Source organism: Anomaloglossus baeobatrachus, chromosome 1, assembly GCF_048569485.1.
Source record: "Anomaloglossus baeobatrachus isolate aAnoBae1 chromosome 1, aAnoBae1.hap1, whole genome shotgun sequence".
NCBI classification, from domain to species: domain Eukaryota; kingdom Metazoa; phylum Chordata; class Amphibia; order Anura; family Aromobatidae; genus Anomaloglossus; species Anomaloglossus baeobatrachus.
Genome location: NC_134353.1, coordinates 459,029,439 through 459,044,205, shown reverse-complemented (window position 1 = coordinate 459,044,205; position 14,767 = coordinate 459,029,439). Strand labels below are relative to the sequence as shown.

The window sequence follows — 14,767 nt, the reverse complement described above, 5'->3', positions numbered from 1 at the left end:
GACGCCACCATACAATACCATTGCATGTCTGAAGCTATAACCGGCTTTTTTTAAAAATGTGCCTTGTTCATTTGAGTCCAGGAAAAAGATCCCCCTTAACCCGAGGAGATGAGAATAAGTACTAAGTAAAAAACATAGGTTGTGACACGTTTACACTCCATCACTGTATATAGAGAGGCATGTATACAGACATCTAGAAAGGTTTTTTCGTTAGAGAGACAGGTAGAAATAAAATAAAAAAAAGCAAAAAAGAGACTTCCTTAACACAAACATTGCACGTTTTTAATGTTTTGTTTTTTTAGTTTTTAATTGTTATGTTCACTTCCTTCCTTTTGGGATATAAAGAAATGGTTAGGAACGTTTTAATCATGATATTTGATGTTTATGAAATACTGCGTCATTAGAAGTTTAAATGTATAGATTCCCGCCGATTTTTTTGAAAAGTGGGTGGATCATGACGTCATCAGTGGGGTATATAGTGCTGTAACGATTCCTTGTACAGCAGATTTGATGTTTTCTTGCCTGTTGGTCCTGAAGAAGGAAGGGGTACCTTCCGAAACGCGTTGACCTGTATATGGAATAAAAAGCAACATTAATCTACTACCTTTATTGGCTGGTCCTTGGCGCGGCTGGAAAACCCTCCATCTACTGCTCTCTGTTATCTGCCTACCGAGGGACTGCTGCCGGGACGTGGATTTAATAACATACATGCGGTTATAGGAGTTGTGACTGTCACAACCCCTATAGGTGAGTAACACCATCTCTTTCTTTTCCCCCTTTGCTACCGGGGTAAGACCCTATTTGCGCTTCTTTTTTCCACAGTTTATTCACTGGTGCAAAAATTTAAGCAGTTCTTCTTTGTTTGATGGCTTGTGAGTATCCATCTTCCTCTTGATTACATTCTAGAGGTTTTCAATGAGGTTCAGGTCTGGAGATTGGGCTGGCCATGACAGGGTTTTGATGTGATGGTCCTTCATCCACACATTGATTGACCTAGCTGTGTGGCATGACACATTGTCCTGCTGGAAAAACCAGTCCTCAGAGTTGGGGAACATTGCCTAAGCAGAAGAAGCAACTGTTTTTCCAGGATAACGAGGTAAGAAGTTGAAGGAAGGATCTGGCACAAAAAACTCCTTATAGTAAAAACATCGTAGCCTTTATTTTAAACGTTAAAAACCAACATGTAGTGGAGACCCAAGATTGTATCTATAACGGGGGAGCTTTACGCGTTTCGGACTTGAATAAAAACAAAAAAGTCCTTAGTCATAAGTCTGCCTGCCGGTGGATACCGTGCACTTGCTGGATTCCACAGCCCAGGCTACAGGTGAGCTGAACATTTCTTTTTCTTTTTCCAGGATAACCTTGTATGTGGCTTGGTTCATAAAGCTGTGAATAAAATCATGTTTATTCCACAAAATATTGATTTCTGAACTCTTCCTGAGTTAAAATATTAGTATTTTTGTTTCTAAATGATTATGAACTTGTTTTCTTTGCATTATTTGAGGTCTGAAAGCATGGCATTTTTTTGTTATTTGACCATTTCTCATTTTCAGAAAATAAATACAAATTTTTTTGTGTGGAAACTCGGAGATGTTGTCAGTAGTTTATAGAATAAAACAACAATTTACATGTTACTCAAAAGTATACCTATAAAGAGAAAAATCTGAAAAACTGACAATTATGCAGTGATCTCTTAATTTTTGTCAGAGCTGTATATGTATATATCTATATCATATAATTTCATATATATATATATATATCATATATTATATATGTATATATATATATATATATATAACGTTTTGCCAGAGTGGCAGGGAAACTGTGGAAGATTTGAAGGGCGGAGGAAAATTTGGGGTGGAAATGGGAGTCTCAAGGAGGCCCGAGAAATTTGCCAATATGGGGCCTTGAAATTCCTAGTGACGGCCCTGCTTACTGTAGTTTGAATAATCTACTGCTGATTAATCAGTGATTTTATCATTAGAGGACTACTTGGGGTACTGCTAGGTAGTCCAGCATATTCATGAGCTCGGTATAACTGCTAGATCTGCAGCAGAGAAAACATTGATTTTATCAAAGTGAGAGCAAACAGCTCAGTAAGTGACACATTGCTGGAATCAGGGTCTCCGTCTCCGTATTATGCTGCTCTCAGATGGGGCAGCAAAAACCCGGTGACAGATTCCCTTTAAATACATGACAGTTGAGGGGTATTTGCTGGGGACTTTGGCAGGAAATTTACATCACTACTATTCCAGTCATACACAAATCTAGAACACAGACTATGTGTGGAACAAGTAGAAGTATGTTTTATCATTCATGTATATGAGAACCGTAAAAAAACAACATTTTTTACACATTTATCTGTTACAGTTGGACAATTGTGCAGTGTTAATTTTTACAGAAAACTATTATAATAAAAGCAAAGCATGTGCACTAAAGTGCATTCTCACTTTCTAAATTGTTAGCATATAGATACCATTACTTAATGATCAAAGGCGATCCAGATGTAGCACTGGACCTCCGGTACTGGTATTGCTGCCAGTATCATTTGCTTTAATAGACCAGAGCTGCATTTCCCTCCATAGCCAGATTGCTATAGACAATGTGAGAACAACAACAATAAAAAGATTCAGCGGAATAGCAGCCACTGCATATTCTTCATTCTTGGAGCAGCTAAGTGTTACATCGTTTGGATCACACACGATCATAAAATAAAGATGTTTCCCATAAAACCTTTCTCGCAGTCTTCATTAGGGACACTGAAACCATAGTCTGCTGCCACCTGGAGGCTGACACTATTATTACATCCTAAATGCACATTGCCTCCTCCCCAGCAGTCTGTACTTCTGCTAGCATCAGGCCTTCTCAGTTTACTGAGAAAGCAATAGGAGAAGCAAAAAGAATTAACGCATGAAAGGAAAATAATCTAATTACACCCTGAGAGAAAAACAATGGAAATGCATGTCTGAAAGGGGGAGTTCTGTGTCCACCAAAAAAGACTACGAGAAAGAGATTTTACTGTGAGTAACAAATCTTTATTTCTCGGTTGCTTCATTGGGGGACACAGAAACCATAGGACATCCCAAAGCTGTCTCTGGGATGGTCAATAGAAACAAATATTCTTTTACAACAGATGTTTTCCAGTCCTGCTCAAGCTGCCCCCTGGGCACTGCTGTATCTTCTTACCAAGACTTGCATCTGCAGAAGCAAAGGTGTGGACCCTGTAAAACGTAGAATATTATGCACCAATGACCAATTAGCTGCCTTAGGCCTCTTTCACACGCACGTGCCGCGAGACACGTATTTTCCTTGTGTGTTGCGATTTGGTAAGTACGCGTCTTGGGTACGTGCGGTCCACGTGTGTTCTCCGTGTGCTATCCGCGATAACACACGGAGAACCGGTAATTTTAATACTCACGTGGTCCTCGCTGCTGTCCAGGCTACTGATCTTCAGCTCCAGCCCCGCCCACTCCTCGCTGATGCTGCTTCCGGCCGAGCGGAGGGGCGGAGATTAGCGCCTGTGATATTACGCCCACCTCCTTAACACGCTCATAATGAGCGTCGGCCGCCAGCAACTGTTTGCAGCGGAAGATTCTGCAGGGCTGGTGGAGGTGAGTAGGTTTTTTTATTTTAAAATAATGACACATATTTCTCCGGGGCATGTCACACGGGACCTCATCCACACTACATCCGTGTGGTACGGGTGCGGGCCGCGTGACACCCGTGATGCCTGAGAAAAACGGACATGTCAGCGTGTGGAGCACACGGACACACATAAGTACGGAACGGACACACGTTCCGTTCAAAAATACTTACATATGTCCAATACATTAGGAATACATAGGTCCACGTGTGTACGTGTCTCCGGTACGTGAGAAAACTGCCAAACACGTACCAGAGGCACATGCGTGTGAAAGAGGCCTTATAAAGTTGCTGGACTTATGCCTGGTTTAGAAGAGGCCAGGAAGCTCTTACAGCCCACACAAGGTGTGCCCGAACCTTGAATGGGGAAACACTGGCTTTGCCCTTATAAGCCTTAATAATGGCTGATCTACTCCAGTGAGAAATGGTCACCCTAGAGACAGTTGGACCTCTACCAGAGCATACCAGGATGACCCACAAGACATCATAGTGGAGCTGTGAGAAAAAGTAGAGCTGCACTGCTCTGACTACATTGCCCCCTGGCAGATGGAACGCTGCATGTAGCGTTTTTCTGCGCTTGGCAGACTGTCAAAAAAACGCAACCTGCAGGATTCCGTTGGCGTCCGTTGTTTTTATAATGGACGCCTATGGTGGCGGATTCCGTTAGAATCCGTTACTTGACGGATTCCATTAACGCATCCGTCTTTACACAACTGCGCATGCCCAGATGTGTAAAGTCAAGAAAAAAAACTATGATGGATTGCGTTATTTTGTATGATCCGTAGCATCCGTTGTGCCACTATATGTAACGTATCCATTGCATCCGTCACACAATGCAATGCAATGGATGCCGTTCAACGCAAGTGTGAAAGTAGCCTAAAGGCCAGGTCTCACTAAGCGACATCGCTAGCAACATCGCTGCTGAGTCACGTTTTTTGTGACGCAACAGCGATCTTGCTACTGATGTCGTTGTGTGTGACATCCAGCAACGACCTGGCCCCTGCTGTGAGGTCGCCGGTCGTTGCTGAATGTCCTGGACCATTTTTTGGTTGTTGCTCTCCAGCTGTGAAGCACACGTCGCTGTGTTTGACAGCGGGAGCCAACGATCTGAATGTGCAGGGGGCAGGGAGCCGGCTTCTGCAGACGCTGGTAACCAAGGTACACATTGGGTAACCAAGCAAAGCGCTTTGCTTGGTTACCCGATATTTACCTTGGTTACCAGCTTCCGCAGCTTCTAGAAGCCAGCTCCCTGCACACGTAGCAAAGGTACACATCGGGTAACTATAAGCAAAGCGCTTTGCTTAGTAACCCGATGTGTACTATGGTTACCAAGCACAGCGCCGTTACACGGGTCGCTGGTGGCTGATCTCTAATCGCTGTGGAGATCTGCCTGATTGACAGCTCACCAGCGACTATGTAGCGACGCTCCAGCGAACCCTGCCAGGTCAGATCGCTGGTAGGATCGCTGGAGCGTCGCTAAGTGTGACGGTACCTTAAAACGAAAAGAAGGAAAGAGGCCACGAAGACCCTCTCCTGGAGTCTTGCCTGATGGAAGAAATTGGTAGAGAAGAGAAAAATCACAAGTAAGACGAAATAGAGAGATCTCTCTGATCGGTGTAAAGGGGAGGACCAAAGTGTGACAGGATCCAACAGAGGTCTCTTAGATCTCAGGGGATAATATGGTGGCCTCAAGTTCACCTTTTGCAGACGGGCAGTCCTGACTCATAGCCTACTGGTTAAATTCTGCTGAATCAGGATAGCCAAGGCTGGAACCTGGCTCTTGGGAGTCTATTCTAGCTAAATCTAGGCCTGCAAAAAAAGGAGGATATTGTCTCAAGAGCGCTGTCTCTAGGTTCTCACCTATGAAAAACGTGCTAGATTAAATGGCAGAAAAAATACCCTTTAGATCCTTATTCCCTAATCCTAGTCATACAAACCTAATCCAAAAGGCTAAGAGCCTTCCAAAGTGCGGACCTAAGAGTCCTGCCAGTAAACTAAATGAACAAAAATTGGATAAAGGAGGACAACCTTGAGAAAGGTCAGTCTGGATGATATGGGTGGTACCAGGGGGCATCTGCCACAGGAGTCCTGTGCTCAAACGTAGGAACCCTAAGCCAAACTGATCTTCAAACTCTTCATTCCAAGAATCCTGTATATGTAAGGTAAGAATAAGATTCCTCTGGAATGTGGAAGAGCCCAGATGTCTGCCCAGATTAATCATCTACTGATGGAAACTCTAGTGACGGTAGGCTTTTTGGGAGACACCCAGAGGCTAAGATGTCCAAACACCCTGGTTGTCCAGGCAACATAACAGAACTTGATTGTCAGAACAACCTGCATTAACACCCAAATGAGGCTGACCTGACCAGCACCCCCATAGAAAGTGCATCTAAAAGGTGCTGCCCCACTCAGGAGGCATCAATTCTGGTGCATCTGATAAATGGTCTCCTGTTGGCTGAAGAATAAAGTCTAAATGAGCATGAGCCACCCGAAAGTAAAATTAGTAACCCCTTTCTCTAAAATTAGAGGAAATGTTCCCACTAAAGGGCCACCTGGACTGCTTCAGGGATGCACTGAGCTGACGGTTCTCTTCCTGAGACAAAAATTCTGGCTGGAAGTTGAAAAAGTGCACAAAAGTCCTGCAACTCCGCCATACCAAAGGACTTTATCGATAGGTCTGAGCCACCTAGGATGAGATCAGAGATCTGTTGTTCACCCGAAATACACCCTACCAAAGGGTCTGAATTAACTATACTGACTTACTTAGCACAAGGCCAAAGTACCCACTGATCCTTGTGTGCAAACTGACCTACAAAGCGGTATTCACTAGACGGTGACTCGCCCTGGATCGTGGTCCGGTGCCAATTGGATTGCCTGCATGATCAGCCATACAAAATGCCTCACTTGTGGCGCTGGCCTACTGAGAAAAATCAAATGGTCAGAATAATGCCTGTGTAATCTGCAAAACTGATGTTGTCAAATAACCTAACTGACTTATCTCTGAAGAGTCATCTGCCATGCAAAGTGGTCAGGGTCCCTACATGCTACCCTACTGATGAGTCTGTGCACCATGGTCTGACTCGTTGTTACGTCACCACCGGCGTCTGCCCCAGCGACGTCTGCTCCGATCGCCAGGCGACGCAGTGTTCCTGCCGTGGATGGTGCTGGTGATGGGAGAGGAGTCGATGCCAGCGGCACCGGTGGGCGCAGGCTCCGATCATCCACTGGGCTGGGTTATCTTGGGATCTGCAGTACCACTGGCTGACTGTGGGTGGCGTGTGTCTTCCAGCTGAAGTTGCCAGTGTTCAGCTACAGAAAATGGGAAGACACCACACCCTTCTTAGTTACCCTCCTGTCTGCTGACCTCTGCCAGAGATAGTTCTGATTTCCTGGCTCCTGGTCTGCCCTATTCTGTTTTGTGATTCTTGTGTGCTGACGTCTGCGTGTTTTCTGACTACCCTTCTGCCTGCTGTTTTTGTACCTCACTGCCCGATCCGGATTTTACCTCTGCTACGTTTTCTGATTATGTCTTTGCCTGCCGATTCTGTCCCTGTTCTGCTATTCCTGGTTTGACCCTGCCTGACGACTACTCTCATCGGACTGCAGCCTTCCACAGGTAGTGATCTCCAGGGCCCTGTGTAATTCCAAATCCCTGTATAGGGGTTAAAGGGTTTCAGGGTTCTGGGGATCCTGCTTAGTGAGTGGCTTCCCTCTAGCCTGTCCATTACAACCCATCTGAGTCTGTTAATCCAGGCAGGTGTTACACTCGTCTAGGAAAGAGATCAGAGTACTGATTGATCAGATATTATGATACACCCTGCAAGGGCACTCGATAAGTTGAACTGATCTGGTCTGCTTTAATGCTACGTGGCTCACCTGTGTGATATGACCTAAAAATGAGAGAAGTCACTGGTTAAAAGGTCACACTCACTGAGTACAGTCATGTTTGGTTGCACGGTCACATCCTACTGAGTGAGATCAGCCTGATAATACAAATCCTCAAGGAGCAAACAAATAGAGAACCATGAGTGATCTGACAGGCCAAAAACAAAACTAATGCGGGCGTCACATGATACGATCTATCGTGCGATCGGATGAGCGATCGTACCCGCCTCCGTCGTTTGTGCGTCACTGGCAAATCGCTGCCTGTGTCGCACAAAGTCGTTAAACCGCCGTCACACGTACTTACCTGCTGAGCGACATCGCTGTGGGCGGCGAACATCCACTTCCTGAAGGGGGTGGTTTGTTCGGCGTCACTCTGACGTCACACAGCGGCTGCCCAATAGAAGCGGAGGGGCGGAGATGAGCGGGACAAAAACATCCCACCCACCTCCTTCCTTCAGCATTGCTGGCGGGACGCAGGTAAGCTGTGTTCATCGTTCCCAGGGTGTCACACGGAGCGATCTGTGCTGCCCCGGGTACAATGAACAATCTGTGCAAATAAGATTAAACGATTTTATAAAAATGAGCAACGGGTACACGATACACGATTTACAACCGATTTGCGAACATTAAGAGTCGCTCTTAGGTGTCACACGAGACGACGTCGTGAACGATGCCGGATGTGCGTCACGAAAAACGTGACCCTGACGACATATCGCACAATAGATCGTCTCGTTTGACGCCCACATAAGCGTCCAACCCCTAGTGCAGCACTCAAGCTATCATCTGGTGTGCTGCTCAAATCTACCCTTAAGGGAAAATACAGCATAGCCGCCCTCACAATATGTACTGCTAAGAAAACTCGAGTATCTGTAGACTCAAGTATGGGAGCATAGTCAGAGTACTGTTTGCCAGCACAATCCATCCCTCTGAGGACAATATGTTTGTTGGTCCGACCATCTGTGGAAAGTAGCTAGAGCACTGTAAGGTTACACTTGTGCTGTCTGGGTCGCCCTCCAGCAACCATCTTTAAAGACGTCTCTGCTGGTGGTTCAAAGCCACTGATGAAGGTGGTTGGAGTGCCTGTAGATCACTAAATATGCGATGAGAAACCACAGCTGGTTTGACTCACTCACGAAAGAGGTAGAGTGCTATCTAGATCGCTTCTACAATGCATCACCTTACCTGCTGTGGGAGGTGATCCACATAGTGTCTGGGTTGCAAGTTCACCTGTGATGTCTCATACGGAGGGTTTGATTCCCTCTAGACAGTGGATAATAACCTCTGGGTTGTAGGTGACTCTGTGGGACTTGCCCAGCTGTAAGGTCTCAGCTGGTGGGTCTGACTCACTCTGGAAGGTGGTGAGACTAACCTCTGGGTTGCAGGGTTACCTGCATGATTCGTCCAATTGGGAGGTCTCAGCTGGAGGGTCTGTCCTACTCAGGACTTTAAACAGAGCACCAGGCCGCAAAGCTTTGCCCAACTGCACAGACTCAGTTGGTAGGTCTGACTCATTTCATAAGGTGTTCAGCGTACCAAAAACCAGGAGGAAACTGAAATGCGTCATGATCGCAAACCAGGACAATATCATCTTGGCAAACTCTGCCCTTGCTGAGACAAGGCTATGACCCATTTAAGCGTGGAGTGCACAAGCAATGTCAAAGTGCAGGCTGTGCCAAAAGTGTAATCACTACAGACTGATTTTCTGAAAATACGCACTTGCCTAGGGATAATCAGGGCAGTCTGGCGAGCACAATCTCTCTAAGGCCCGTTTCACACGTCAGTGAAAAACAGTGACTTTTTCACTGGCGTGTAAAACACGCACATGTCCCTGCGTGTGCCGTGATTCACGGCACACGTGGGTTGTCTAAGTGCAATCCGGGCTCCGTTCTCCGTGGCCCGTGATTGCACTTAGAAAACAACTCACCTGTGCGCGCTCCCGCTGTTCATGGTGCTGATCGCTCCCGCGGTGCAGTATCCGGCCGGCGGTGACCCCCGCAGCAGCTGCTTCCGGGTCGGCTGTGTCGCGCATAATGAATATGCGCGACAATAATGAGCCGGCTCAGAAGCAGCAGGGAGAACGGGCTGCAGAGGACATCGCTGGACGCCGGGTGAGTTAAAATGTTTTTTATTTTAAAAGCACGTTTTTCTCTGGCACGTGTTTCACGGATCACACCACTGCGTGGTCCGTGGAACATCAGTGATGCCAGAAAAAAATGGACATGTCTCCGTGCGGCAATCACGCACACGCGGGTACGCCGCACGGAGACACATGCAATGAAAAATCACTGACGTGTGAGCAGACCCATTCATTATAATGGGTCTGCGTATGTCAGTGATTCTGGTATGTTTTAAAAAAAGCACAAACGTACCAGAATCACTGACGTGTGAAAGGGGCCTAAGGTTCTGACCTGATCGATAGTACAGATGCCGTCTAGTTGGCGGGTGTGACACTGGGCAGTGGTCACAGTCAGGGTTGCCAACTTGACTTTATATTTTCCTGGACAGCTTCTTGAAAAACCAAGGACAGACAATATTTTTTATGAATACATTGGGAAACCATAACAAAGAGTAAAGAGCTCTGATATAATAAATATTAATATTAATAATATGTAGACATCAGCTGCATTCACTGTAATTTGTAAACTGATGATAATTACAGTAAAAATATAAAAATAGTCTGTATAAGGTTTTTTTTATTACAGACAAGGCAAAAAGTGCCCTATATTTAGGGACTATCATTGAAGTTCTGAACGGTTGGAAACACAGGGTACAGTACTAAAGGTAGTAGATGCCCTAGACAATAGTTCCACAACCAGGATCTAAGATACAGAAGAGCTAGGAGCCAATACAGGTAGGGGGCTGCATCCTTATACCCAGGTCATGGGGGTCCCCTGGCCAGCAATTTGATGAGGAGGCGGGAAGTACTAGCAGCGCAATATTCTATGGCTTGGTTCCAGAGAAACCCAACCTTGCAAGAGATGCACGCATACTAGGTAACCAAGGCAGGTTGGATAGTCAACAGTGCGTGGTTTTCTCTGGATTCCGACCTTATCAGAGATAGAAGGCAAAGGGAATGCTAGGAAAGATAAAAAATGATAGAAGGGGACCTCTGCGACACTGTAAGTGTTGGGTTCCCCAACAACAAACAGCCTACCCAGTCCTAGGGTCGTAAGGTCTGAGAATCCGACAGGATTGTGACTGAGTGCTCCTAGACTGGCCAGTGCTGTTGCATAGAATCAAGCTGATGCAATCAGAGGAGCGAAGGTAGAAACACCATCCTGCATGAATACCCAGAGAAAATGGCACTGCCCATATCGCAGAAAGAAGAAATGTAAGAGAGTGGACATATGCCGGCCACATGCTAACCCCATTGATTGGCCAGTGGGCAGGGCCCACCGGCTACGCTGATTGGCTGGAGGAGTGTGCATACTGACAGGGCTGATTGGCCTGTGGACAGACGCATACCTGCACTGAGAATACTGAATGCGCTGATCATAAAAAATAATATAGTATGAATAGCACAAGGTTACACAAAAGTTTGATATCGCCCCTACTTCGTGTAGCTTGAGCATACACAGGCTACGGGATTAAACACCTAATGTGACAAACACACATCACCACCACCATACATGATCTCTACCTCCACCCAAACAGGCGCGCACACCCTTGAAAGATGGAAAGGAGTCCCTACCCCGACCTAGAGGCTGATACCTGAAGATGTGAGGGAGAGCCCGGAGGATAGGAGGAGAGGATGGGAGGAAGTGAGAGGAGAGGGAAGCAGGAGACACTGAAAAAAAAACACCGGGAGACGCGCAGGGCTAAAACTAGGGGAACCAAGTAATTGTTAGGACTCCGATGAAGCAAAAGGAGATGCCACTTTGCCTAAAAATCAAGCACCAGGAAGCCAGAGCAACCCAGGTCTGCAGCAAGAAAAATAGTTAACTCTTTTATCTTGAAGAAGCTTGATCCTCTTGGGTAGAAGTTGTGGAGTCTGGTCTTCATCTTCTGCTCAATGCAAATGCACCATTCTATGGTGGGCAGGAATTAACAAAGGGCAAAAGGACCAAACAAAACAAATACCTAATTGCCGACTGCGACAAGGTACATGATCCTTTTCGACAAGAGTGGACACAGGCTGAACAGTACAGGCTCTCCGTTGCTATGTGGGGGGAAACAGAGAGCACAATTACATCCTGTTACCCTCCAAGCAATCCCCCTGAAAATAAAAAAGATAAATGGTTCCAACCGACACTGCAAAAAAATTGAGGAGGCCTGATACTAGCAGGCAAGGTATAGTCTATTGGGGAGAAGCCAATATTCATTTAGAATGTAATAGTGTCAGTCACAAGGTCACAGCAAACTATCCCAAGATTTCTGTCTCCCTAATGAAGTGACTGAGAACTGGCATATTCTAGACATGATAACAAATGAGAAAATCCCTTTAATGGCCCTTTGCACCATATATACACATATGTATATATACATATACACTCACACAATATATATTTATTTAAAGTACACTGTGACTGTGAAGAGGGCTCCCAGTAATATACAGTAATAGGCAATGGGCTTTTACACCAGAAATCTGGCACAAAAAGCTTTGAAAAGTCAAATAAATTTTGTGCAACATTAGGTTGCACAAACATTTTGCGACTTTTAGTGTTTTCACTCTATTTTCACTTAGCTACAAAGCGGTTGGAACTGGGGTGGGACAGGGGTGTGGTGACCCCTGCTCTTTAAATTCATGATGGATGGTGGCATTCTTCAAGCCACAAATCTTACACCAGTCTCTAACCTGGATTAAGGTGTGTGGTAAGGTGCCCAAGGATGCGCATGTCACTTCGCACATTGCCCTCTTCATTAAAAGGGGTGCACCTTTAAAAAATTAGGCATCTCTTACCCTGGTCTTGATGAATCTGGTGTGATTGCCTGCAAATTGTAAACTTAATCCATGTTAAAATTATTTAACTATTAAAATTGAGGCTCACTCTGGGAGGCCGACCTGCTCCTGTGACTCATTCTTCCTTTCATTAGAATGTTCAAAGATTCATCACAGGCTCTTATGGTCTCTTCCACTTTTTCATCCTGTCAAAAAAGAAATCAAGAGTTTTTCCTTTTTGCTTTACATTATATAATTCAGGTCCTTATATACACTGGGGCAAACTGCAGCCCTCTGGCTAAATCTAGCTGTTTGTCTGCTGCTGTCCAGCCTGCGGCCCAGAACAGCCAAAAGACTGGAAACTAGAATACTACACGTGACTTAGGGTAACTTAGTACCGTGATCTTCCCTCCCACCATCTGGATTTTAGCTATTGTGGAGTAGGGAGCCACTGGCTTTCTGTTCCACTATTCAGCCAATATGTACGAGCTTCAGCGCAGAGGCATGATGGCATCACTAGATAGCGCCTTCTGCACAGACCCTCAGTCCGCACCCAGCACAGACCAGAGCAGCACATCGACAGGGCTGGGTGAGTAGGACTTCTGTTTATTTTATTGTCAGTCAGTACTTGTGCGGTGAAATTGTGGGGCATCATTTTTTGTGTCTGGCCGTTTACATCTTACTGTGTGGGAAACTTTAGAGGTACCATACTGCGTGTAGGGGATCATACTGTTTGGGGAGCTGTGGGGACATGATGCTCTGTGAGGGGGATGCATACTGTGTGAGGGGCTGGGAGGGTGTAATACTATGTAGGAAGCTGTGAGAGCATCCTACAGTATGGGGGATCGTAGTGATTGGGTGGGTTATCGGGCCATTATACTGTGTGGTGGGCTGTGAGGACATCATGCTGTGTGTGAGGACTATTGTGTTAGGAGCTGTTGATCAGGGCACAAGAGCTGGATTGCAGGTAAACATTATAAAAAACAGTAAATTATAGGTTTTAATTAGCTGCTACAGGTAAGAACACATGTTACAATAAGCCCTATAGTAACATGTATTATTGGTAGCAGCATGTGGCTACTCAGCTTAATTCATTTCCCACCCTGTTATATAGCCATTGCATATAGTTCCCAGCCTCTTATCATGCTTCAAAGTGTAACAGAGTCAGCCGTTGCAGCATACTTCACACATTTTATCTGTACTAAGTGACACTAGGCTCTCGGTAGGCATAACCATGGAACTCTTGTTGTCTTCTGGTTCTGAAAAGTCTAGAGAAATATAAAAATACAGATGGATTTATATTATGCATGTTCTGTAGTTTTAGGCGTCATTCCCATTTCAGAATGAATTGCATTGAAAAATAAACCATCTTAATTAGCAACTTTACAAATTTCTGTAACAAATTTCTATAAATATACCCTAATAGGATAAATCTCCATCTAGTATGGTTACATTATCTGGCCAATTGTATGCAATGTATAATTATTATATATCTGTACATGCAACTATGCAAGTTGCCCCTTCTCAGAAAAAGAGGACTTGAACTGTAGTGCCACCTATTGGAAGTAGCAATCCTAAAAGTCATATAGACCCTTTAACGAGCCTTGTAACATGTCATAAGGCCCATTTACACACTGCAACATCGCTAACAACATCGCTGTAACGTCACCGGTTTTGTGACGTAATAGTGACCTCCCCAGCGACATTGCAGTGTGTGAAACGCATCAGCGACCTAGCCCCTGCTGTCCTGGCCCCTGCTGTGAGATAGCTGATCGCTACAAATCTTTCAGGACCACTTTTTGGTCCATTGTTTCCTGCTGCGCAGCATGCATCGGTGTCTTTGACACTGTTACAACAACTTTGTTAGCGACTTCCCTTTCAAATAGCTGCTTTGACACGTCCCCAAAAACCAGCTAAGTCATTCTGCAGGTCCATATCGCTGTTGCGTCTTTGGCCAGGTCTGCCTGTTTGACAGCTCAGCAGCGACTCACCAGAGACTTTGTAGCGATCCCGGCCAGGTTGGGATCGCTGGTGGGATCGCTAGAAAGTCTCAGTGTGTAAAGGGGCCTTTAGGATAAAAACAAAGAGAGAATCCAGCTCACCGATCAGCTGAAGGCTGGTAATGAAAATGTTCCGCGCATGGAATGGTCTGGCCACCAGCTAATAGGATTAGAAAAGAAGATCCAGCGCAGACCAATCAATAAAATGTCACTTTATTTAGGTTTTCTTAAAATCCAGCATATACAGCTCATGATACAGAGGTCAGTGAGAACTACGCGTTTCGATGCTAGGTCTTAATGATTCATGATCAGAACATGATTAAGACCTAGTATCGAAACGCGTAGTTCTCACTGACCTCTG

General features: G+C 45.3%; 1 protein-coding gene across 2 annotated transcripts in view; it reads right to left on the bottom strand.

Moving 5' to 3' along the window:
• Positions 1–14,767, bottom strand: part of LOC142317166 (serine/threonine-protein kinase PLK2-like) — a 95,866-nt gene that overhangs the window by 33,947 nt on the left and 47,152 nt on the right. For both annotated transcript variants that reach the window (XM_075353228.1, XM_075353236.1), the window contains exons 9-10: positions 13,589–13,674; positions 12,516–12,612 (exon numbers count right to left, since the gene is read on the bottom strand). In XM_075353228.1, the coding sequence (XP_075209343.1) occupies positions 12,516–12,612; positions 13,589–13,674 (183 nt within the window). The remainder of the gene's footprint in view (positions 1–12,515; positions 12,613–13,588; positions 13,675–14,767) is intronic.